This window comes from Ursus arctos, unplaced genomic scaffold (genome assembly GCF_023065955.2).
Source record: "Ursus arctos isolate Adak ecotype North America unplaced genomic scaffold, UrsArc2.0 scaffold_9, whole genome shotgun sequence".
Taxonomy (NCBI): domain Eukaryota; kingdom Metazoa; phylum Chordata; class Mammalia; order Carnivora; family Ursidae; genus Ursus; species Ursus arctos.
In genome coordinates, this window is record NW_026623111.1 from 29,877,063 (window position 1) to 29,903,727 (window position 26,665).

The 26,665-nt window shown below is 44.7% G+C and overlaps 1 protein-coding gene across 1 annotated transcript in view; it reads right to left on the bottom strand.

The window, feature by feature from the left end:
• The window catches only part of RELL1 (RELT like 1), a 60,544-nt gene extending 54,029 nt beyond the window's left edge, over window positions 1-6,515 (bottom strand). Inside the window, exon 1 of the mRNA XM_026508715.4 lies at window positions 6,297-6,515. Coding sequence (XP_026364500.1) covers window positions 6,297-6,384 — 88 coding nt within the window. The 5' untranslated portion in view covers window positions 6,385-6,515. The remainder of the gene's footprint in view (window positions 1-6,296) is intronic.
• Between the last annotated feature and the right edge of the window lie 20,150 nt (window positions 6,516-26,665).

The window sequence follows — 26,665 nt, forward strand, 5'->3', positions numbered from 1 at the left end:
GCCTAGAGATAACCGGGTAACTCAAGAATCTTCCAGAACTCTTCCAAAACAAAGTGTCACATTCTACCCTTATAAAGGCAATGGTTTCTTTCCATTTGTCTTTCTCTCCTTCCTTGCCTAATTTTCAGTAGCTGACGGCTCAGCCCCACATATCCCCTGTATCCCAAGAGGACTCCCAGCCAAGCCCACTGGTCCCTAATTCCTCCCCGCTTGCGGCCTCAGGTGCTGCCCAACATTGCTTCCTCAATCCCCACCCCTGCCATTACACAACCCGCCTCATTAGGGCTGGGAAGCTAGATGAGATAGGGGATGTCACAGGCAATAGCAGAGGCCCTGAAAGGAAAATGCTGGAGCAGTGAGGAACTTTGTCTGCTGGATAGTGGTGGTTGGTGAGTACTTGGTTCAGGACAAAATAATAATAATATACTTTTTTGGCACTTACTATGTGCCAAATGCTGTGCCACGAAATCTCATGTTTTAGCTCCTGTAATTGTCACAACAACCCCATGAGGCAACTCCACCATATTTTCTCCCTAATACAGGTGAGGAAAGTGGTTCAAAGATTTTGTTTTCCCTCCGTACAATGGCATTTTATTTCGTGGTCGGAATGCATATACACAGGAGTGTGCAAACGGAGTGACTAGAGGGGAGAGTTGGTAGAGCTGCAGCTGTTGAGAATCCTGGGATGAGCGGGGCGCCTGGGTGGCTCAGTCAGTCAGGCGTCTGCCTTCGGCTCAGGTCTTGTGGGATCAAGCCCCAGGTTGGGCTCCCAGCTCAGCGGGGAGCCTGCTTCTCCCTCTCCTCCCAGCTTGTGCTTTCTCTCCCTATCTCTATCTCTCTCTAATAAATATATAAAATCTTAAAAAAAAAAAAAAAAAGAATCCTGGGATGAACAAAGACAAGAAGGTGGGGGCCTTGAGGGATGGCGAAGGAGCAACAGAAAACCAGGTGCCCTGAGTTCCACAGAGTTTGGTAAAAGTATTCTCAAGGTGAGATGACTGGCACAGAAACTCGGTCTGCCTGGGGTATCTGTCACCTTCTATCCGTCCGTCCCTCCCCAAAAAGCCCCTGGGCAGAACCTGGCTTTTTCCTCCCTTACAAAGAGAGCCGTGTCAGTACCTGGCAGAGGAAAGCAGAGAAGAAACGGAGCGGGCTTCTCCATGAAGTTGCCATTAGAGCCGGCATCCATCCCCAAAGCCGCCGAGAAGAAACAAAACCTCAGCTTTGCCCAGGTATCTTGATTTTAGCAGATCCCACACTAGGATACCAAAATAGGGCTTCTCTTCGCAAGGTGCCACTCACTTGAGGAGTTCCTTTTATCCATAGGCTATTTTACTAGTTTAAGCAGTTGTATATCCGGCTGCCCACAGACCAGAACAAATGAGTCATACAAGAGGAAATGCAGGACGAAAATCCTCCACCTGAAACCCTGGAGGTCAGACGGGCCTCGGAATTCAGACTTTTGTGATTCTAGAGAGGTAATGCAATGCATTTAGCACACATTATGTAACACTCGGAAATCAAATTTATTGAGATTACTGCAGTAAAATTCAGCAATATTCAAACTAAGTGAAATGAACATACGATAGAATCTCATATTGGTTCTGGTTAGGTTTTACCACCCATGGGGTATGCAAAAAAACTTCAAAAAACTTTTGGTGTTCAGAGCTTTTCAGACTTCAGAATTGTCCAAAAAGGACTACAGGCATGTGCAAATGGCTCAAATAGTAGAAAACATAGTCAGCCTACCAGTAATCAAAGACATACAAATTAAAACAGTCAAGGTACCACTATCTGCCTTACGAATTAGCAAATGTGTTTTTCTGAGAAAATGCCAACGGTGTGAAAAGTGAGTCCTTCAACCACTGCTGTGAGAAGTAAACTGGGACAACCTTCAGACCACCAATACTGGTGTCATCAAGGGCCTCAAAACCATGAATACCTTTGACCCCAACATTGCCTTCCCAAGAACTCATTTTCAATGGACATCATCAATATCTAGACAAAGCCTTACACATATATATTCATTGAAACAATTCATGTGAGGGGCGCCTGGGTGGCTAAGTCACTTAAAAGGCTGCCTTTGGCTCAGGTCATGATTCCAGAATCCTGGGATCGAGTCCTGTGTTGGGGGTGGGGGGCGCTCCTTGCTCAGCGGGGAGTCTGCTTCTCCCTCTCCCTCTGCCACTCTCTCTGCTTGTGCTCTCTCTCTAATAAATAAAATATAGAAAGAAAGAAAGAGAAAAAGAAAGAAAGAAAGAAAGAAAGAAAGAAAGAAAGAAAGAAAGAAAAAAGAAAAACACAGGCTACAAAATTATATTTGCATTATGATCCTATCCAAGCAAAAAAATAGAAAACTAGAAGGAAATGCACTAAAAGTGGCAAGTGCCTTGGAGTAACAAGATCAAAGGGTGATTGTCTTCCCTTTAAATCTTTAAATCTTTGGGAGAATTTTCCAAAAGGACCAAGAGCACTGTATTTTAGCTGAAGGGAAATGGAAAAAGAAGGCCTGTCTACCTAACTCCCGGTCAATGGCAGCAAATTCATGAATCTGAGGTGTCACTCTGGGCTTTTACAAACATACAATGAACCTATCTTTGCAAAACCACTGCCACCCGCAGAACGACAACCTTCTAGGACGTGTGGTCTACATTTATTAGACAATTTGGCTGACATTTTAAGTCCAGCCTAATGGACACCAGGGGGAAGAAATCCAGAAAGAAACAGTATAAAGGATAAGAGATATGCCACTTGGCCATTTGCAAAAACCTTTCAGAGACAGCAGCTCATCTGATGCTCGCTGGCAGTCTGTAAGGCAGATAACGATAGGAGCTGGCACATACCCATTTTACAGGAAAGAAAATGGAGTCATAGACAGCCACACTCCCCGAAGTGGCAGGGGCTCTCCCTGACTTCCAGTCCAGGGCTGTCTTAGAGCTTGGTGCTCTTTCCACTCTATCTTGCCGTTAGCCTATTACTCAGTGATTCTTTATAAAAATCTTCGAGTAAAAAGAAATTTCTCACTAGCAAGAGAACCAAAATGACTTACTAATAAGAACAGGCTTCAGAAGTAAACAGATCTGACTCAAGGTCAAAATCCAACTTAAACATTTGAATGACTTTTTCAAGTTAACTTCTCAGATACTCCATTTCCTCATCTATAAATACAGGAATAAAACCACACAGCTGACAGGGTGTTGAAAAATTAAATGATCTGAGTACTTAGATCAGAGCCTGCCACAAAACAGGTATAACGAATGCTGCATTCCTTCCTCCAAAAAGAGTGAAGTGTCTGCAATGAACGAACTCTAATTCCAATTTTACTCCTTGTTGGCACACCAGACTCCTTATTCTACCTATCAGGAGCCCACCACATCTTTACCAATTACTGACGTGCCTTAAAATAATTAGAAACCACTCAACAGAATAGTTTTCACCCATGACAATTTAAATCATTTTTTGTCAGTTTTAAATAATTTCTCTTTTGTCTTAACATGTAAGCAAACTTCAACATCAGAGCCAAATTCTTTAAAAAGTAACAATGAAATTTTTTTTCTATTGCCTGGGGCTTTGGCCTGTCTCATTTGAATTCAACTACTGAAACTCCCATATCATCTGTTTGATTAATTTCTTTTAGGGAGGCAAAAGGGGGAGAAGAGAAGGACAGGCACGTCTCAAATTTTTCATTTCCTCTTTAAATTAGATTTGGACATGGAAACCTAAGCTCTCAGGATGCTTGCTCAAAACATTCTGCCCACTGACTATGCTATTAAGTGGCCGCACAGCTCAGCCGCTACCTGGCCGAAGGAGAACCCAGAATTTAATAAAGCTTATCTTTAGCATCAGATGAGGAGTCAGGAGGCTGGATGGAAGCCCACAAAGCTCTAGGAGAGTGCCATTCTCTCTTCACCAGCCCCCGAACCTTTTCCACCCACTCCTTTCTTGAAGGCCAAGTCCATTGTCTGGTGGAGAAACTAATAAGCCCAAAGGTTGAGTAACCAGAGACCTTAAGGGCATAAATAAGCCAAGATGTGGAAAATCATCCCTTCTGGTGCCTGTGGTATACAGTTTCAAATGCTGCTTCTAAGAGACAGAAGTTTAATGAGATTCTTCTAGTAGGCAGGAAGAGAAAGAGACATTGTCACTACCCACTATGAAGTTATCTGTCCTTTTCTCTGCTTCCCAACTTCCGCTAACCACATGCTTACAATTTTAGGATGTCCTACACTCCCTATCTTAGAATCTCAACAAGACTGTTGAGGTTGATTTCTGTTCTATTTTCTCTCTGGGGAGAAGTGGGGTACGGTAGAGAGAAAGAACTTTGGAATCAAGCAGGCTAGGTTATCAAAGACAGATATAAAGATACACACACACACTTCCTACTGGTTCTGCTTCTCTGACTGAATGCTGACTGATACATCAGCTATGTGACTGGGCCAATTATTTAACTGTTCTGGGCCTCAGTGCCTCACCGTCAATAAGAACGTCATAAGGCTCTGCGAAATAAGTGTACAGAAAGCATGTGAAGTGCCCAGCTGAAAGCTTGGCATACAGCAAGCACTCAACACTGCTGCCTAGCTCCTTCTCCCTCCTTTCCTAAAACAATCCCTACAAATATTAATACCGTCATAGATTTCAAGAGGACCCGATGTTAGCTGGTCAGGACATCTTTTCTTCATACAGGCCTCAAGTCACACTGGCAGCTTTGTACTCAGTACTCTTTCCTTTTTAGATACTTTGTTCTTCTTCAATGGTAAACTTTCAGCAAAAAAATGTCGCTCTGCAACTTGATGAGAACTGTTTTCATCACATGGCAGACCTGAGAGCTGAGTGTCGCTCAGAGAGCCATCGAAACACAAACTTACCGCAGGAATGGACATCCCTGGCTGATGGCTATTACATGCATCCAGTGTTGATTCCTTAACAATTTTACTCCCAGGTTAAGCTATTCAAATTCTGGCGCAAGTGACTTGCTCTCTAAGTACTGTCTACAACCCTGAGTCCAATTTGAACCCAGTGAGGCACCTGCTTGTCTCAGCATTGAAACACAGGGGGAAAACCAAAATCTCCCATCCAGTAATACCTGTCACTAGCTTCCATTTCCCCAGGAGGCATAACTGAAGGAAATATGGGTCTGCTAATAAAGGCTCAGGAGACATATTCTCCATCCTGTTCCCTTCTTAAGGTGTTCTGTGTTCTTTGAAAAAGTGAAGGCCAAAGTGATAAGCCAGTTTAAAAACTGTAAGCGATTGGAATCTTCTTAGGAGTAAAGAGCAGTGTATGTGTTTTTATGGAGGAGATAGTCACTGTTGGAAGGCTTCCAGATGCTTATTATTTGGACGTGAAGAGGAGCCGCTCAAGCTTGGAAGAGCTTGCTGACGTAAGATTCCAGGCTGTGGTAACCCCAATTGGCCAAGAAGGTATGCGTTTATTATTATTTTTTAACTAGTGCTGTAAAGTGGCAATTAAGAGGGAAACCGGTGGCAAGGAATCCCTGGGGTCTACAGCCGTAAAAACAAGAGTGTGAGACTGGACTTCTGTAAAAGTTACACCTCCTCTTAGGTTTCAATTAAAAACTCCTGCTCCAAATTCGTCATTGAAGACAACACTTTATGGTCTCTGCTGGTGGCTTCCTGCTCTGACCACAGAAGGTTCCTTTGTGGTGACAGGAATTGACTCAAAGAAGAAAAAAATGTAAGTTTACAAACGCGCCTTCCCTTTTTCCAAGCCTGATTTATCCAGGAAATGTGGGAAGACATCTGAAAGCCCCAACCTGTTACAAGAATCCATCAAACACTAAATTCAATGAAAACTTGGAAAGGAAAGAAATGGAACTCCCCAAGGTCTTAAAATATAAAACAAAGTTGGGGGGGGGGTTAGCTACGACAACGCACCGGGTCGCTTGTGTCGATCTTCCGCTTGTGGGGCTTTTGAAGACAAGCGCTGCAAGGGGTCCGCGGGGCTTCAAGGTGCGCAGCCCGGCGGGAAGCGCTCGGGAGGAAGCCAAGACCAGGCCCGGTCCCTACACCACGGATAGCTCAGAAGGGCGGGCTAGGGGTAACAGGTCGTCAGAGGAGCGGGAGAGAGGAGGGAAGGCGGGTCCCGGGCAAGCGGGAAGGGAGGGACGGGAGCCGTCGCCTCGCGCCGCACCCGGCCCGGGCCACCCTCCAACAGCCAGATGTTCAGCGTTGGGATCCCGCGGCTGTGCCAGGGCAAGGGCAGCTCAGGGCGCAGCGGGGCTGCCGTCCGGACCCCTTGCCTCCTCCCGAGCGCCCAGGCCCTGATGGGACACTCACCCGGGGCCACTAGCGGCGAACTCACGGTGCCTCCCACGAAGACAGCTGCTGCCAGGACCGCAGACCCCGAGAGTTCCCCTGGGGCCATCGCCGCGTTCCTTCGCCCTCCACCCCCCGGGCGCCGCGTCCCGGGATCCGGCAGGCAGTGCAGCTCGGGAGCCGGCGGCGGACAGAGTAGCAGGGCTCTGCCCCCGCGCGCTGTGAACCCCGCCCCGTAAAGGACCCTCCCCTCCGGCCCCACCCACCCGGCTCGGCCCGGCCTCTCCCCGCCAAACCCCGGGCTCCGCCACAGCCCCACCCGTGGCCCCGCCCCCGCCCCCGCCCATCCCAGCCTGGCCCCGCCTCGCCCCGCGGCGCCCGCTTCCTTTCTAAATTCGACCTCAGCTTCGGCCGCCCGGATTAGGCCATGACCCCGCCCCTCCTGTCCCGCCCTCCGATGTCCGACCACGCCTCCTCCGGTCACGCCCACTTCTGCCTGGCCCCACCTTTTCTCGCCGCGCCCGCTTCGTTTCCGAGTCCGGCTTCAGCGCAGACTCGGGGATTGCGCGGGAGCGAGGCGAGGGGGCAGGGTCTTCGCGGCTCATCCTGCCCTTCGCTGAGAGCAGGCGGGCGTAGGAAGAGGAAGAGGGAGAGCGGGGAAGGAAGCTCTAGATGGCCTGACCATCATCGGAGTGGGCGCGATCTTAATTCTTCGTTGGCATTTCTATACAGCTGGCATTCCCCTCCGTGACTCTTCCAGAGAGGGGCGCTGCGCTGTACGTGAAGTTTCACTGTTTGAAAATTGAGGAGAAAAGGCAAATCATTTAAATTTCTTCCGATCTCCGCTTTCCTTTAAGCTGCTCCTTTTGGGGAATAAACCTACACATACCTGCAGGAACAAGTTGCTTTTCTTTTTGAAATCGTATGCCCATATTGCACTTTGCAAATACTTTCACGGAATAGCTCTTTAAGTGCCTCGTCACTTACAATCTCCTTACATCCTCACGTCAGCTCTGTGAGCTGAGTGGTACCCCCATTCCACCAGCCGTTGAGTAAACCCACGGGACTGTGATAAACGGGAATTAACTGGTCTAACATGCTCACTGCTGTGCCCTCAGCGCCGTGCTCAATGACCACACACACGAAGAGTCAGAAGTGGCTTTGAAGTTGAATCATCACGTGCACAGATTAGACAGGAGTCTTTCTGAGTAGTTCCCTCTTTACTGCACTTGAGAGACCCCTGAAGCCAGCTGGTCAGTCCTTCAGTGACGCTCAAGGTCACAGGCATGGTGAGGCAGGTGAGGTCTGGGGGTTTTCTCTTCCTTGGCTTGACTGTCACCTTCCAATTTTCAAAAGACTATTTATCTTCTTGTTGAGTCCTCCCAATGGAGACTCTTAAACAAACACAGGCATCGAAGTGGGAATCCCCAGGACAGAAGCTTCGGCCACTACAGATAGCTGGGGCTGAGGGATGCGAGCCCCGGCCCTTGTGTGTCCTGTGCACAGTTGTGGGCACATCCTGCAGTCTGGAGGGGGAAGCGGTTTTACACCACCCTAAAAACTGAGAATGGCTGCAGAGGGAAAAGGGCCGTGTTGGTTTCTAACTTAAAAAAGGAGAGAGTCCTGGGCCTAGAAATTAAACTGTAAACTATAAGTTGTAGCCAGAACCAGCTATATAATTTGCAGAGCCTAGTGTCAAATGAAAATGCAGGGCCTTTTGTTCAAAAAGTGTTAAGAATTTCAAGATGGTAGGGGCGCCTGCGTGGCACAGCGGTTGGGCGTCTGCCTTCGGCTCAGGGCGTGATCCCGGCGTTATGGGATCGAGCCCCATCAGGCTCTTCTGCTAGGAGCCTGCTTCTTCCTCTCCCACTCCCCCTGCTTGTGTTCCTTCTCTCGCTGGCTGTCTCTCTGTCAAATAAATAAATAAAATCTTAAAAAAAAAAAAAAAAGAATTTCAAGATGGCAATGTCAGGGCCTTAAAGCAGTTGTGGAGCCCTTCTAAGCATGGAGCCCTGTAAGCCAGTCCTGTAAGCCACCCATAGTCAGTTCAGGTTTTGGCCCTTAGAATGCAGCAAAATGCTTGAACCAAGATATCTATGCAAAATATAAAATATCATTTGAAGAATGAATAATTTTCCACTCTTTTTTTTCACAGATTGAATTTACTAGTAAAAAGACAGGACTTTTTTTTTTTTTTTTTTTTTTTTTTTAAGTAATCTCTACACTCAGTGTAAGGCTCAAACCCACAATCCAAGATCAAGAGACACACACTCCACCGGCACCCCAAGACAGGGTCATTTTAAACAACGTATTTGAATTGGATGTCTGCTCATGGCTCTCCAGAAACAAAAATACAACCCTGTAATTAAAGCTGGATGAAACCTGAGTAACCATCTATAAAGCCCCCTACTTTAGAGACGAAAGATAGTTCAGTGACTTGCCAGGTACCTCATACCTAGTACGAACCAGGGTTGGAACCCAAGGCTCTGAAATTTCCCTTCTCGGACTTTTTGTAACACTTAGCTGCTTCACACCTTCTCTACAGACAGCTTCCTGTCACATGACCCCATATATGCGCATTTGCACATTCCGATAAAGGGAGGGAAGGCGGGAGGGAGAATGGGAGGAGGGGAGAGAGGAAGGAAGGAAAGAAAATCAAGCTCAAATTATTCTCCAGGTACTTACCACTACAGATTTGCTTGCACAATTTAAAAAGCCGTTGTTTGTTTGATTTTAAATGCGAAGGCTTCAACGTGATGGAAGTTCTCTTTCACGTGAGGAAGGGGATGTCACATTTCTTCTGAGGAAATAAAAATCTTGACACCATGACACTAAGTGATCTTCCCATTTTTTTTTTCAGAAATAAAATTAACAGATTAAAAGGTAGAAATAGCTGTTAACAATAGCTCTCCTTGACTCATCCCTTAGATTCAGCCTCATCCCATGGTGAGCGCTTTTCTTGTGTTCCGTCATCAAATCCTTACGACCTGTTATTGTGAGAGGCGTTGCTGCACTTCAAAGCTGAGAAGACCCGGATGTGAGGAATTAAGGCATTTACCTAAGTCACACAGCTGCTCCATGGTGTTGCCGGGATTCAAATCCAAGATGAGCTCGCTGCAGGCCTGCACTTGAACTTCTGCTTCCACTGCTCGGCCTCCAGAAGGCAAAATACTAGCCAATCAGCTCTCCTTTTCCAATACAAAGTCTTATTCTGTCTTTGCATGCTTAACCTAGCCTTTTTGAACTCTGTGTCAGCAATTACATGTTTTTTTTTCTTCAAGGAGCATGTTTATGGGGCTAGGTTATAAGTAACAGTTTGGAGGAATCAAATTTACAAACTTATACAATGTGCTGTCCTTCCTGTTTTTTGTTTTTTGTTTTTTGTTGTTGTTGTTGTTGTTGGTTTTGTTTTGTTTTGTTTTGTTCTGTTTTGTTTCCAGTGCCTCTGTAAGAATTCAGTTAATCATTCCCCTTAGTAGAAACCTTTCCTGTTTTCCTCTGTGCCGCTAAGGTGGTGATTTTCATCACCATCATTTAAATGTAAGACTCCGCTGGCTGGTATTTACTTCAATTAATGTTAAAAAAACTTCCGCAGAAATCTCTGTAGAATTTCTTCTTTCTGTGATTTAGATGTAGTCATGTTTCCTTTTGAGAGGTTTTATCTAGGAGAAAAGCTGATAATTTTATATATATATATTTGCAGGGGGATAAAATGTTATTTTATAAAACCTAGGGTTATTTTGATCTGACAGCAAGTATGTACCGTGTTCCTACCGTGGGCTGAGGGTAGAAGGCCAGAAGGGAGAGTCACTGAACATTTAGTAAAAGATGCTAACCTTGCTTCAAGAAATTCTTCAGCTTACCTGGAAAAAAGAAAACAACAGTTTGGTGGAATGGAAATGGTCTAAAGTCCCAGGGGTGGGGTGGGTGGAGGGGGCGTCCTGCAGTGACTCACTCTGTGACTTTTGGCAGCTTCTCTTTGGTAAGTCTTCTTACCCATAAAATTCAGGCAAGTGACAGAATAATCTCTGAAGGTTGCCATCCAGCCCGAAGATTCTACGCCGTAAAAAGAAATAAGCTGATAAGGGTGAAGGGTGCCAGAGTCAGGCTCGAATGAAGGGTTTCTCAAAATTATCAAAACATCATGGACCAGATAGTTCTGTGTTGGGCGGCTGTTCTGTGCATTTCAGATGTTTAGCGGCGTTCTCTGCCTTTACAAACTAATTGCCAGCACTCTTTCCACCACTGCCCTTCCCAGCCCCCCCCCCCCCCCCCGCCCCAGGTGTGACAACCAAAAATACCTCCAGATAGTAGCAAATGTTCCCAGGGGACAAAATCGCCCCCCATGGAGAACCACTGGGCTAGAGGAGTTCCAAGAAGACCAAAGGATTGCAAATGGAGGCTCTGAGCAAGACTTCACGGAGAAGGTACAATTTGGGCTGTGTCTTGGGATTCATGGAGACCCGAGGGAGTGTATGAGCAAACGGACAGTGAGAGAATTTGCATGGTGTCGGCTGCACAGTGATGAGCACGCTTGAGGGAAAGAAGCAGAGAATGGGTTGACAATAACGGTGGGTCAATGCTGAGCCTAATAGGAAAAGGAGAACCGAGAGCTTCAAATGCCCACGAATTGTCATAAATTATAATAAATTTTTCTATCACCAAAATAATTTTTTTTTAGGGACGGTGAGAAGCATTTCCATTGTTCAATGAGATCATTTTCATCCTAAATTAGGAGCTGCAAATACAGAAGTCCTAATTTTGCCCGTGTGCCGGGTAGATGTCGGAAGAATCTGATTGCTAGGTGAGCGAGGGTGTCCATAATCTCTGCTTCCTTTCTGGACCACCACGGTGTGTCTTGTTTTCATGGGCACACATTCTTTTGTGTGTAAGTGACTCGGGCCCTTTGCTGGTAGAGCCTCAACACCAGGTGGATAGACATTGACACGGTTCTTCTCCATAAATAGCAAGAGAGAACTATAGTGAGGAATTGTATGGTTTGGGCCCCGCAAAACCCCCAACGCACATTGCAGAGGACACATTCTACAGGGTACAAAGTACTTAGGCCAGCTTCCTTCTGATCGCAATCAACAGAAACTTGCATAAATAGTAAATGTATTATACGGGTAAACTCTTTCATGGGTATGAGAGGAGTCAGGCCCCAAGTCCTCCAGCACATTAGATCCGGGACAGTAAGTAGTAGATGTGGGAGGTGAGGCTCCTTCTCCAGCTCCCTGCGCTGCCACATTCTCCTCGCTTTTACCTCTTGGCAAGTCTATGCTTCCTCTCTGTCTCTCTGCTATCTCTCTCTGGTTTTTATCTCTGTCTCTGCCTGTCTCTCTCGGACTCTCTCTGCCATCTGCTGCTTATTACTCAAGTATCTTGGCCAGGGCCTCCCACGGCTGCCTCACCCCCAGGCCCCGCTCAGCACGACCTCCACAGCTTGGCTGCAGACCCATTTCCCGTGTCTCAGGAGAACACGGGGCCACCCAGCTGAGCGCAGCTGTTCCTCCCAGATAGGGACGTTGGGCACGGTCCTCACACTAGCTGATAGGGTCTGTGCAGAAGCAAACAGAGGCAAGATTTTCCTGAAGATAGCAGTGATCATCCGTGTCAAATGTACAGAGTAGGCCGGTAAAATAAGGACTGGAAAGTTTTCCAGATAATCAGGCACCGTGGAGGTTGCTGAGGGCCCCGTGAAAGGACACAAAGAGGCATGGTAGAGGGGAGGCCAAAGTGCACTGGGCGAAGAAGTAAAAATAGTCCTAGAGCGTTTTCTTCCCAGAAGCTTGGCTTGGAGAAAAAAGAAAAGGAGGGGGAGTAGGGCCTTAGGAGTCAGAAGAAGGCTTTTATGAAATGGAGTTGATAACATGGGACAACTGGAAAAAACACAGAAAGGAAGATGTGAAGAGGGGGATAGCTAATGCAACGAGGTCCACAGAAGACCCCTGATGGGATCAATAGCAGAGGAGACAAAAAGGCAGACACCTTATGCTCTGAAATTGAAGGGAAATGGCAAAAAAGCAAAAAGGTACAGATCTGTATAAACTTGCAGGTGGGAAATAGAAAATTGAATGGAGGCATGAATGGAGGCAAAGCCATGCTCTGACAATGGAAGGGAAGGCATGATGTAAGAGTTTTGAGGAGACCATGATCAGAGGTATCAGTACAGGCGTCTGGGTTGTGTACTGCACAAGGGCACCATTTATTAACTTATCCCAGAATATGAAGGCAAGAGATTCTGGCTTCCTGGTTAAGTCTTGGAAAAGCAGAGGAGGGCTTCTTCCTGTAAACTCACACTGCCCACAAGGCTGTGCACACACACGGAAGAGTAGGCATGTACACTCTCCCCAGCACTCACGCACACTTACACACTCATGCATGACTGGATCCTATGTCAGTCATGCTCTGAGCATTCCTTGAGGTTTTTTCTTCTCGCCCACAGAAACCTGACTCATACCCACCAGGAACCAAGCCTGCTCCTCTCTCCCTGGGGATGAGGGGTAGCTGCTGCCACTGCGCTGAGCAGGGGGTGTGGACAGGTTTGAAGTACTTGGGCCCAGGAATGCTGCCCCCTGGGACCCTGGCAATGCCACTTCTTCCTATCCTGAGGACAGAGCTCTCTAGATGGTACAATATCAACACAAACTAACTGGAGGGAGGGGCACTTTTTGCTAATTCTTGGAGATCCTGAGAGGGATGAGGGTGCACATGGTCGCTGGAGGGAACAGGAGAGTGGCCCGATGCGTGCAATGCTGCATATCACTGAGAATACAGCCAGAGAGGGAGCCCATGAATTTTTCATGGGCCAATCTGCTCCATTGATTGATTCTCCAAGGGTAGGAAAAAAGAAAGCAGCTCAGGAGATGGATCCAGGTTTAGGGTTTTTCCAGGAAAGATCCTGACATCTGAGAGGTTTTTCAAGTCATTTGGCAGCTCTGAAGGATAATGGGCTCAGGCAACAGGCTTCAGCGTAGGCTGGTTAGGCATGAAGGGCTGGAGTACAGGGAGAACTGGAGGGGTCTGGTGAAACATGAGGTGCAGGAATCAGGGTGCTGGGATGGAGGGAACAGGAGAACCACAGGATGGGAGGGCCCTTTCGTGACACGGAGATGCTGTCAATGTCTTTGGAAGTCTGAGAATCCCATATGGGCCATTCTGTTGCCAAGACCCAGGTCAGGAACACCGATGCTCCTTTTTTCTTCCTTCCGGCACAGCCAAAAAGTCCATCTGCTGGCTAGAAGGCTAGGACTCTGTCCCTCTGTGGGGGATGGTCTTCTCAGTCCATCCTGGGTTCAGTGTGGACCGAACACCAGGCCCCATACAGCCCCCCCCCCATCATGCCCAGGAAATTAGCATGTGCCCTTTGATGTGAAGGGTTTTCCTGAAATGGCTACAGAGAATCTGAGAGAAAATAGGAAAAAGGGGAACAGGAGGACAGTACAAAGATTACAGAACGTTGCATAGTGGTTGCATAACTTAAGCCAGACTATGGTTATATAGGTTATATGAGTTAACTCTGTGATTATTTCTGACCATGTGAAATAACTACAAGTTATTTCTCCTAGTAGAAATATAGTCCAAGTCACACATGTTTTAAATTTTCTAGTAGTCATATTTAAAAAAAGAGTAAGAATGTGGGTGGCTCAGTCAGTTGGGAGGCCGACTTTTGGTTTCTGCTTAGGTCATGTCCTCCGGGTCCTGGAATCAAGCTCTGAGTCAGACTCCGTGCTCAGTGGGGAGCCTACGTGGGGATTCTCTCTCCTTCTGCCCCTCCCCCTGCTCACATATGCACGTGTGCACGCTCTCTGTCTCCGAAATAAATACATCTTTAAAAAAAAGAATAAGAACAGGTGAAATTAATTCTAATAGTGTATTTCACTTAACCTAATGTATCCAAAATATTATCATTTCAACATGTAATCAAAATTTTGAAATTACTAACGAGATGTTTAATGTTCTTTTTATTGTGCTATATCTCCAAAATTTGGTGTATATTTTCCATTTATGGCACATCTCAATTTGGACTAACCACATTTCAAGTGTTCCATAACCACATGAGACTGTTGTACCGTATAGACCCGCGCTTGAGTCCCTAAGTGACTGAAAAGCCTCTTAGACTCCTACCCTCTGCTTTTACTCCCAAGGGTCATGTTTATCAAGATTCTCCACCCTTCTGAGCCTACAGGAGGCCCTGGGGACCCTTGCCTCCTAAAGTGTTCCTGTGTCCACTCTGTCTGCAGGTACCGTCAAGAAGCAACAGTACAAACTAGCTGACGTGTGGGAGGGACGAAATAAAGCTTTAGGATTCTGCCGGGTCTCAGCATTCGTGCATAACTCTTTCTCCAGAAACATGCTTGGCCAAAAGGGAGCTGAGTGCAATGAACATCCCTCCCCCGTCCAGCCGCCCACCCCCAACCCGTCCCCACCGTGAGACTTCATGAGGAACTTTGAATGCTGACGTTCTAATCCACCTTTTTTTCTGTAACTACACACTAAGATGGAGGAACTGGGTAGGCCAGTTTCATCTCCTTCAAAGCAATCACACGAGTTTTTTCTTGCTCGAAGAACTTTGTGTTTGACTTCGGAAAGGCAAGCTATGTCAACAATCGCTTCTCACTAAAAGGCATGATTCTAAGGATGCTCGTATTCCTGCTGTGCTGCTGGTCGTTCTAAGTCATGCGATCCCTCTGAAACAGTCTGTGTCCAGCCTGGGCCCCCCGCCCCCCACCGTCCACTGCCAGAGTGCTCTTCCCAAACCCTGATGATAGCAGAGACTCCTCTGCTCGACACCCTTCCAGGAGCCAGTGCTTTGCTGCCTACGGGGTCACATTAAAACCTTTAGCCTGATGTAACCTAACTGTCTACCTCTGGGTAGTTCATTCCATGCAGGCACAATGCAGCTCCCCCTCTCCGTACAGGCTCACTCACTTCTCACGTATTTGGGTTGAAGAAGGTTGGTCTTTGGTCTCTCTGACTCGGTCCCACTGCCAGCTGCTTGTTCATGGTCAGCTGGCTCCTAACTGCTCTCTATGTACAACACTAGGACGGCCACTCTGACCTCTAGGAACGGCTGCAGTCCTCTCCGTTGCCTCCTCCCCAGACATGTCTGCTGCCTACTACCCCCTCCACTGGCGACATACTAATACAAAGCTGCTGTGTATAACAGACTTCTCCTGAAGATTTGGCCGGTATCATCTGTGCATCCAGCACAGACAGAACAGGAAAGGAGGCAGTTCTCATAATTCTCTCTTGGGAGTACTCTACACTCCTTGGGTCTCCACTCACCTCTTTGCTTTTCAGATTAGAGCAAAGAGCCCTCACCTCTCCTCTTCTAGAATTCCAAAGTCTTCCACCCACTCCAGTGCTGGCTTGCTTCCCCTCAACAAGATCCTAAAAATGCTCGTTACTTTATGATGTAGCTGATCTTATTCCAGATTGCAAGGGTTCTAACATGGAATCCATGGGCCCCCAAAGGGCCTATCAATAGAAATAAGGGGGTTTGTGGATTTAGGCGGGGAAAATGTTACATCCTTATTAATTTTGCAATTATTCATTCAATTAATCTTAAATTATTCATCCAATAAGTATTCATTATTTTCAATAATCTTTAAGTGAAATTTAGCATTGCTTTTGATAACACCCACAGTGCTTGCAACACTGGCGTCAAGAGAAATCACAGATATATTCATACTTATTATAGTTGTGCAGATATCTCAAAATGTTGCTTATACCCATTATTATTTTGAAATCACTTTGAGGTTTAAAATTTCAAAGATTTAAAATAAGATCTTATTATTTAAACTGTGAAGTGGTTGAGGCGCCTGGGTGGCTCAGTCGGTTAAGCGTCCGCCTTTGGCTCAGGTCATGATCCCAAGGCCCTGGGATCAAGCCCCATGTAGGGCTTCCTGCTCAGCGGGGAGCCTGCTTCTCCCTCTCCCTGCTGCTCCCCCCGCTTGTGTGCTCTCTCTCTCTCTCTCTCTCTGCATTAAATAAATAAATATTAAAAAAAAAACTTTAAATAAATAAAAATAAAATGTGAAGTGGCACATATCACTCTACCACAATTTTTAAAAATTTTTCTGGATAATAATATTTCACTGTAACTGGTTCCTTCGTAGTACTACATATTTTATTTCATGTATTTGAAAATACGGTATGGAAAAGAGATTACACAGGCCACACCATACTGCCAAAGGTATCATCCACAAAAGCACACACCAAAAAAGTATGGAACCCCTGCTCTAGGGGCTGCCTTTGCACAATCCCCCCCACGGTGGAATTTTCTTATGTAAAAGAATTTTTACATAAGGTAAAAGAAAAAAATGCTTATGCTGCTGCTTCTCTAGAAACTGCTGCGGTTATAACCAAGGTTTGGAGGGGGTGTAAGTTTATTTAGCTGGTTAGCTAAATACACATTTCTATAAACTTATTCTGTGGGGATATTTCTGTCTTCACCCACGGGTGACATTTAGAGCAAGCCCCACGATCTTCCTGGTACCTTCAAGGTAATAAAAGCTACTCTGGACGCTAATTAGAAGTCTAGTACTCTGTAATGATTCAAAACTCTTCTCCCGCCAATGCTCATGTGTCTTTAGACAGGATGTCTGCCCCGGAAGGTTGTGTTGTCCATTTACCGAAGCAGTGATGTGCCGTCCACGGGCATGACTTAATTGTCCCTCGGCTGCTGGAGGATGGGTCCCAAAGGTTCTCAGCTGAGAGGATATCTGGAAGTTGGCCTCAGCAAAAGAGAACTAGCTCCTTCCCGGGGACGTGCCTTATCCAGGGGCTGGTTAATGGGGCTGGGGGGGAGCACCGTCTTCCCAATGGGGACAACTTCAGACCAGCCCCCGCTCTAGAACTCCCTCTGCTATGGAAAAGGCTGGAGCCTCTGTAGCAACTTCATCCCAGTTCAGTGCCTTCCTCTGCCCAATCCTGATCACACACACACACACACACACCCCACACACACACCCCACACACAGCCCCCACACTGTGTCAATGTGGGGGCACTCCCTAATGCTCCCCTTACGTGCAAATCCCCATCTAAGGCTGCATGCTGGGGACCCAATCTTTGCTCCTCCTTCCCTGCCAGGTCCTTCTGTTAGTCATTCCCCCTCCTGCTGACCACTTTTTTTATCTTCACAGACGTGGGCTATGAGGGAGAGGAGAAAGGGCAAGGAAGTTCTCTTCGCGTATTCTCATCAGAGCTAAATAGAATGGAAGGTGTTTAAAGCAGACTTTTTTTCTTGTGTGAGTTTTCATTGGTTCTTCAGAGACATCTCCTCCCGTACTGCCTCCCAGCCCTGGGAATCTATCTTCCTCAATTCTCATCAAAGAGGGAGAACATCTACTTTGCTATCTCTTCACTTATTCCTCAGACTTGAGGCTTCTTTTCCCTGAGGGCTGCTCGCCCCTCCAGACCATCCTTGTAGACAGGACCTAAGACCCCTTCCCGGCCTGTCCCACAGGAACACATTCTTTGCTTCAAAAAACTATGGGAGTCACAGCCCCTCCTTCCCCAAGTGAAGCCATTTCTTTGCTCCATTGTCACAGTAGCTGACCGAGTCATCCCTCACCATTTAGACTTTCCCGGTAGAAGACAGGCACCAGAAAGAGGGCATGCATTAGGCTGAGTGGCGTTGCCCAAGACTCCCCCTTGCCTTGAAGGAAAGAAAGAAGAACCCCTTCCCTCTCCTCCTACATGATGGTGGTCAGAGCCTAATGCCCCAGCACACCAGCCCCTCTTTCTGAAACTCTTCTCTTCTCGTCTTCAATTATTGCCAGCCTTTTTACACCTCCCACACTGGTGAGGAACGCGGTCATGTCACTGGTCTTCGACCACCTCATTGATAAATCAGCAACCCACGGCTTACTTTGGAACATAGTATCGATTACATCTTGATGCCTTCTTGGAAACAGCAAACTGGACCTGTTACAATTGAGCTTCCCTTTACCCTCTTTTTCCTTCTTTATCTCTCTCCACAATGTTGACCTCTATTGCCTTAATCTCTCATTATTGCTTTACCTAAAGTCCATGCTGCAGCAAAATGCATCTACTTTCAAGTTGACCGAGGGCCCCATAAATATTCCTACCTGCTCTTTCTTCAATGTCTGTCACCCTCCAGTGTTCTACATGTTCTCCACATTTAGGTATCAATCCATGTCCTGATTCCTCTGGAAATGGTACTCTTAACCATGTCTGTCATTGGTTGCCATTCTGTTCCCAGATTGAACAACTTACTGTACTCTGTTACTTTCTGATCTATGGGATGCCCCCTCCTTCCAAAAGATTGCAAACATTGAGGATACAAACAATGTTTTATGTGAGTAGAGAAGTAGAATTTTTAAAATGATACCAGCACATTCTCTACCTGGATGTTAAGGGAATAAGTTCTTTGAAATACGTATGCCTTATTATGGGGCATGGAAAAGGTAATGAGTATGCTCCATTGACCCAGGATAAGGGTGTGACTGGACTTTCGTGTCCTGAACAAAGGTGCCCTCTAACCCCTATGGTATGCAGGACTCGTAATTACAAAGGTGGTAGAAAATTACAGAGGGGAGCCTCTTTGGGAGAAAGGGATCCCCACATTTCTCAAACTTTAATATGAATATATAAAACACCCAGGGATCTTGCTGAAATGCAGATTATGATTTAGCAGCTCTGGGATGGTGCCTGGGCTTTTCCATTTCTAAAAATCTCAGAGATTGACAACGTGGCCATAAGCAACATTTTGAGTAACAAGTATCTACACTTCAAGCTACACTTTTGAGGTTCAACATTGTGAGAAACTATTTTATGGATTAAGATAGTCCCCACTGAGGGGCGCCTGAATGGCACAGCGGTTAAGCGTCTGCCTTCAGCTCAGGGCGTGATCCCGGTGTTATGGGATCGAGCCCCACATCAGGCTCCTCTGCTGGGAGCCTGCTTCTTTCTCTCTCACTCCCCCTGCTTAAGTGTGTTCCCTCTCTCCCTGGCTGTCTCTATCTCTGTCGAATGAATAAATAAATAAAACCTTTAAAAAAAAAAAAAAAGATAGTCCCCACTGAGATTCTCCGGCAAGTGTATTAGATACCGATCACTCTGTAACAAAAGCATCACAAACCTAGTGCCTTTGAACAGCACACATACATTATCTCATGGTTTCTGTGGGTTTGCAATCCAGGAATGGTTTAACTGGGATCCTGTTTCAGGATCTCTCAAGAGGCTGTAATCGAAGTGTTGGCCTGTCCCACAGGAACACGTTCTTTGGGGACACATCTTGTAAGGCTTGACTGGAGAAAGACCCACTTTCAAGACATTTTCACAATACTTATTTTTCCGATCCATGAGCATGGACTGTCTTTCCATTTCTTTGTATCCTCTTCAATTTCCTTCATCAGTGTTCTATAGTTTTCGGAATACAGGTCTTTCCTGTTTTTGGTTAGATCTATTCCTAGGTATCTTATGGTTTTTGGTGCAATTGTAAATGGGATCGATTCCTTGATTTCTCTTTCTAGAAGGAGATATTTGAAACACACACATACCTGACAAAGGATTAACATTTAGGTTAATCATCATCATCATAATAATCTCTTTTGAATGAATAAAAAAGATAAAATCTTGGTATAAAAATGGACAGAAGACATGGAGAAGCATTCCAGAAGAGGAAATACAAGTGACCAACAAATTTTTGAAAGATATTTAACCTCACTACTAATCAAGGAAATACAAATTCAAATCATTGAAGAGAATTGAGTGTGCCCACTGCCCCCAGTATGCGTGCCTCCCTGGGTCTGCATTCTTCGATAGTGTTCTCCTCACTGCTTCCGGACTTGACTGTGTCCAATCTGACAATGGCAAACTTACTGCAAGCAGAGCTTGGACGAGCACTTGTGTATTTCTGCTCTTTTTCTTACTCCTCTGTCTGAGTTATGAGAACCAGCCTGGACTGTCTTACCCAGTGACAAGAGAGGCCCATGGAGCAGAGCTAAATCACGAGGCCATCCTAGAGCAGCCAACCCAATGGTCACCTGCCAGCTGTCTGCAGGCCGTGAACAAGCCCGGGTGAGATCAGCAGAGCCTAGCCCAGGTCAGCAGAACCAGCCTGCCTACCCTTGACTTATGAGAAATAGTAAATGGGTGTTGTTCTAAGACACTAAGTTTGGTGGTGGTCAGTATGCACCAATGACTAGCTGATACTGGTACTATTTTACACCCATGATCCTGTCAAAATTCAGAAGTCTGACAACGCCAGGAGTTAGTGAGAATATAAAGCAATGGGAACTCCTAACACACTAGTGGTACAAACTGATAGAACCCCTTTGGAAAATAATGGACCTATTATCTTATAAATATGACAATACCTCATGGCCCAGCAGTTCCAGTCTTCAGTGTAGGTATGGGCACCTTATAAAAATGCATATTCCTGAGATTTGTGTAAGAATGTTCACAGTAACATTGTTTGTATAGCAAAAAATACAAACAATCCAAGTATCTGACATCATAAAGGAAAAATAATTTGTAGTATTTAGATAAAATGGAGCAGTGAAGGGGAAGAAAAGAAAACAAAATGTATCGATATGGATTAATCTTACAGACATAATAGTGAGTGAAAAAAAACACATGAACGAAGAATGCAAGCAATAGAATACTATTTATATAAAATTCAAATAGATATAAAGCTAAATATATTGTTTAGAGATACATACAAATGTAGTAAAATTATAACACAAATTATTATCACAAAATTCAGTAAGGTGGGTTCATTGGGAGAAGATAGACTTCATCAACTTTGATAATACTTCATTTCTTAAGCTGGGTTAATAGATACACATGTATTTGTTTTAATCTTTTTTTATATATAGAGAGAGTGTGTGCACACACACGTGAGTAGGGGTGGGGTGAGGGCAGCGGGAGAGGGAGAGGGAGAGAGAATCTCAAGCAGGCTTCACACCCAGCATGGAGCCCAATATAGGACTATCTCATGACCCTGAGATCATGACCTGAGCTGAAATCAAGAGTCATACACTTAACCGACTAAGCCACCCAGGAGCCCCTGTTTTATTATTCTTTATATCTTATCTGCTATACATCCATTCAAAAGAATCTATCATATATGGGGTGCCTGGGTGGCTCAGTCATTAAGCATCTGCCTTCGGTTCAGGTCATGGTCCCAGCATCCTGGGATGGAGCCCCACATCAGACTCCCTGCTCCTCTGAGGGCCTGCTTCTTCCTTTCCCACTCCCCCTGCTTGTGTTCCCTCTCTCCCTGGCTGTCTCTTTCTCTGTCAAATAAATAAATAAAATCTTTAAAAAAATTTATCATTATCTATCTATCTATCTATCTATCTATCTATCTATATCTATCTATCCAGGAATCCACTCTTTTGAAACATTATAAAAAATAAAGAGGTAGAGAGAATTGGAAGCATGTCTACATCACTGTTGTCAGAGGTACAAAGCAGAGCCCAGGGGATCTCACTTACACTGTACTTCCTTGATGTCCTCATCAGGGAAAGATGATAGGTATATGCTTTGTTTCCTGCTGGGTATTCCCCCCACCCAAATTAACAGTTTCCAAAATATTTCATTTTGTTATTTGAAGCACATGCCCTTTCATGGTGACTTCAGATGACATTTTCTGAGCACGTGAGCAGTGTGCTGCTTCCTGCACTAACAATGATATGGAAAAGCAGATGATTATTAACTACCTGGAAAAATGAATATAAGGAGACATTATGCATCAAACATAGGAGAGCTACAGTTCTCTCAAGTGTCCGAGTTGCTCCCTAATGTAGGAAATGCTAGCCTTTTCAGAGGCTAGGGTTGCTTTTCACTTGCAATCAATCAACTGATATCCACCCTATGCCTTGAACTGTGCTGGACGATGAGGGTACAAAAATATATAAGTACATACCCAAGAGAATTGAAAACATATATCCACACAAAAATATTTACAAGCATGTTCATAGAACCATTACTGTAATAGAGAAAAAATGGAAATGACCCAGATCCCATCATCTGAGGAATAAACAAAATGTGGTGTCTGCATACAATAGAATCTTTTTCAATCGTAAAAAGAAATGAAGTGTCGCTACATGCTATGACAGGGATGAAAGCAGCTGAACATATTGTATGATTCCATGTATATGAAATTAATGTCCAAAGAGGCAAGTCAGTAGGGACAGAAAGTAGGTTAGTGGTTCCTCAGGGGCCGGGGTAACCAGAGGGGTGATGGGAATGACGGCTAATGGGCATGGGGTTTCTTTCATAGGTGATGACTATGTTCTAGAATTAGATAATGGTGATGGCTGCACGGCTTTGTGGGCACCCTAAAAACTACTGAGATTTTTCACTTTAAAAGATACATTTTCTGGTATATGAATTATGACTAAAAGAAAACTAGAATCCGTTCTGTTAGGCAGGGTAGTGGCTCCTGGTGATGCAGGGGGCAACTGCCTGGCAGCAAGCAGGAGAAGACTTCGGGGTACTGATCATGCTCCGTTTCTCCATCTGAGTATTGGTTACACTGCTCAGTCCTCTTTGAGGTAGAATTGTGCACCTAACTGTACATTTTGGGGTACATATTGTTAATGGTTGAATGGTGTTCCTCAAAAAGATACGTTCACCTCCTGCTACCTCAGAATGTGACCTTATTTGGAATTCGAGTTGTAGCAGGTGTAATTCGTGATGATGACGTCACACCAGAGCAGAGAGAGACCTTCATGCCTATGACTGGCATCCTGGTAGAAGAAGAGAAGAGATACAGGGGCGCCTGGGTGGCTCAGTCGTTAAGCATCTCCCCTCACCTCAGGTCATGATCCCAGGGTCCTGGGATCGAGCCCTGCATCCGCCCCCTGCTCAGTGGAAGGCTGGCTTCTCCCTCTCCCACTCCCCCTGTTTGCATTCCCTCTCTCGCTGTGTCTCTTTCTGTCAAATAAATAAAATCTTTAAAAATAAAAAAAGAGGGAGAAGAGAGACAGTCACAGAGGGAGCACAGCCATGTGAAGACGGAGGCAGAGAGCAGAATAATCCCAAGGCAAGTCTGGGATCACCAGACGCTGGAAGAGGCAAGAAAGGCTCCTCCCCTGAGCCTTCAGAGAAGAGCATGGCCCTGCAGGTACCTTGATTTCAGACTTCTCACTTCCAGAACAATGAGAGAATGCATTTCTGTTGTTTTAAGCCACCAAGTCTGTGGTACTTGCTACAGCAGCCTTAGCAAGAGAAAATATGTATTATGAATAAAGTCTTTAGAATTAAAAAAAAAAATCAGGTAAGGCTCATTCATTCATCAAATAGAATTTACTACAAAAGGAGCAAAGAGGCAGTCCTTGCTCTGGCTGGTGAGATCAGTGCAGGCTTCCCTGACGGGGAGATGGTTGAGCCAATTTTGAAGGATTGGTAGGGGTCTGCCAGGTATGAAAGGAAGAACGTCACCAGACCGCGACTCTATGGTCAACTTATCTTTGACGAAGCAGGAAAGAATATCCAATGGAAAAAGAACAAGTCTCTTCAACAAATGGTGTTGGGATAATTGGACAGCCACATGCATAAGAATGAAACTGGACCATTTTCTTACACCATACACAAAGATAAATTCAAAATGGTTGAAAGACCTCAGTGTGAGACAAGAATCCAACAAAATCCTAGAGTCGAACAGGGTCAGCAACCTCTTTGACTTCAGCCGTAGCCACTTCTTGCTAGACACGTCTCCAAAGGCAAAGGAAACAAAAGCAAAGATGAACTATTGGGACTTCACCAAGATAAAAAGCTTCTGCACAGCAAAGGAAACAGTCAACAAAACTAAAAGGCAACCTATGGAATGGGAGAAGATATTTGCAAATGACATATCAGATAAAGGGCTAGTATCCAAGATCTATAATGAAATTATCAAACTCAACACCCAAAGAACAAATAATCCAATCAAGAAATGGGCAGAAGACATGAACAGACATTTCTCCAAAGAAGACATACAAATGGCCAACAGACACATGAAAAAATGCTCCACATCACTTGGCATCAGGAACATACACACAAAACCACAATGAGATACCACCTCACACCGGTCAGAATAGCTAAAATTAACAAGTCAGTAAACGACAGATGTTGGTGAGGATGCGGAGAAAGGAGAACCCTCCTACACTGCTGGTGGGAGTACAGGCTGGTGCAGCCACTCCGGGAAACAGTATGGAGGTTCCCCAGGAGGTTAAAAATAGAGCTACCCTACGACCCAGCAATTGCACTACTGGGTATTTACCCCAAAGATACAAATGTAGTGATTCGAAGGGGCACCTGCACCCCAATGTTCACAGCAGCAATGTCCACAATAACCAAACTTTGGAAAGAGCTGAGATGGCCATTGACAGATGAATGGATAAAGAAGATGTGGTGTGTGTGTGTGTGTGTGTGTGTGTGTGTGTGTGTGTAGGAATATTACTCAGCCATCAGAAAGGATGAATGCTTACTATTTGCAACAACTTGAATGGAACTGGAGGGTATTATGCTGAGTGAAATAAGTCAATCAGAGAAAGACAATTATCATATGGTTTCACTCATATGTGGAATATAAGAAACAGTGCAGAGGATCATAGGGGAAAGGAGGGTAAACTGAATGGGAAGTCATCAGAGAGGGGAAAATCATGAGAGACTCTTAACTATAGGAAACAAACTGAGGGTTGCTGGAGGGGAGGGGGATGGGGGGATGGGCGTAACTGGGCGATGGGCGTTAAGGAGGGCAAGCAATGTGATGAGCCTGGGTGTTATATGCAACTGATGAATTATTGAACTCTTCATCTGAAACTAATGATGTACTATATGTTGGCTAATTGAATTTAAATTAAAAAAAAAACAAATATCTCCTAGCTTCTATCCTTCTTTTACTTATTTTCTTTACTATAATCAATTCATGATTCTTTTCTTATTTTTGGTATATGTGTGTGCTTTTTATATCTTATTTATGACATCTTTCCATATTCTAAATCATTAGCATAATTTCTTATATTCTCTTCTAATATTTTAAAAGTTTAGCTTTTCACATTTAGTATATCAGGAATTGATTTTTGCATCTGATATGAAATAGGGATCCAACTTCCACTTTTTCCCATATGGAAAAACACTATATCCTGGCTCCATTTATGGTCTATACTCCCCTTTGCCCACTGATCTGACTTGTTACCATGGTCATATATCAAGTTTCCATCTTTGTTTTATAGTTATTTCTGTTCTGTTCCATCGATCTCTTTATCAACCCCTGTGCCAGCACCATACTCTCTTATAATTATAATTTTATAAAAAATTTTAATATCTATTATAGAAAGTTATCTCACTTTGCTATTCTCCAGAAGTATCTTGACTACTCTTGGCAATTTGGTTTTTCATTTAAGTTTTTGGATCAGATTGTCAAGGTCCACGAAAAGCCTACTGGAATTGGGATTGGAGTTTGCTATACATCAAATTGGCAGAAAACTGAAATCTTTACCATATTCTGTCTTCCTCGCCATTAACATGGTACACCCACATTTACTTGGGCATCACTGTACGTTTTTCAATAAATGTCAATAATTTTCTTTCTAAAGGTTTTGCCTAAGTTTGTTAAACCTATTTATAGTCACCTTAATTTTCTTTCTGTGGTTCTTGCAAATCCCTTTTTTAAAGTATTTTTTTGCTGTTGCTAGTACACAGAGATAGAACTGATTTTTATGTTGTTCCTTGTGAATTTTTTGTGCTTTCTGTGCCTGTATGTGCAGAGACTTATATTATCTGCAAATGACTGTAGTTTTATTTTGTTCCTTTCCAATCCTTAGAGCTATTTAATTTTTGTCTTATTGTTCTAGCTACAACATTAAGCACAATATTGACAGTGGTGATAGTGGCATCTCTATTTTGCTCCTGATTTTAAAGGAAATACTTCTCACATTTCACTCCGACATCTTTCTTCTTTTCTTCATTATACCACTGCTCCAGTTGGAGGCTCAGAACCCTGAGAAATTTATTTGCAGCAGCTCAACCATGAAATACGCCTTCCTATTTAACAGTTTGCCGATTTTCTAGTGTCTTCACAATTGCAAAGCACAGTTATTTTCTAGTTAATCCTCATTAATTATTTTCTAAGTTTATTCCACATGCTTCTCGACTCACTGAGAGTTAGAGGCTCTTTTTTCCTATGTCTTGACTGATCAATTATCTAACATATCAAGAACCAATTGTTTACACAGCTCTTGTTTTTTCAGACAACAAATTTGCTCCATATTCTTACACTCCCATTCATCATCAGGAAAAACATCTGTGTTTTTCCAACATCTAAATTTTTTTTTTAAGATTTTATTTATTTATTTGACAGAGATAGAGACAGCCAGCGAGAGAGGGAACACAAGCAGGGGGATTGGGAGAGGAAGAAGCAGGCTCA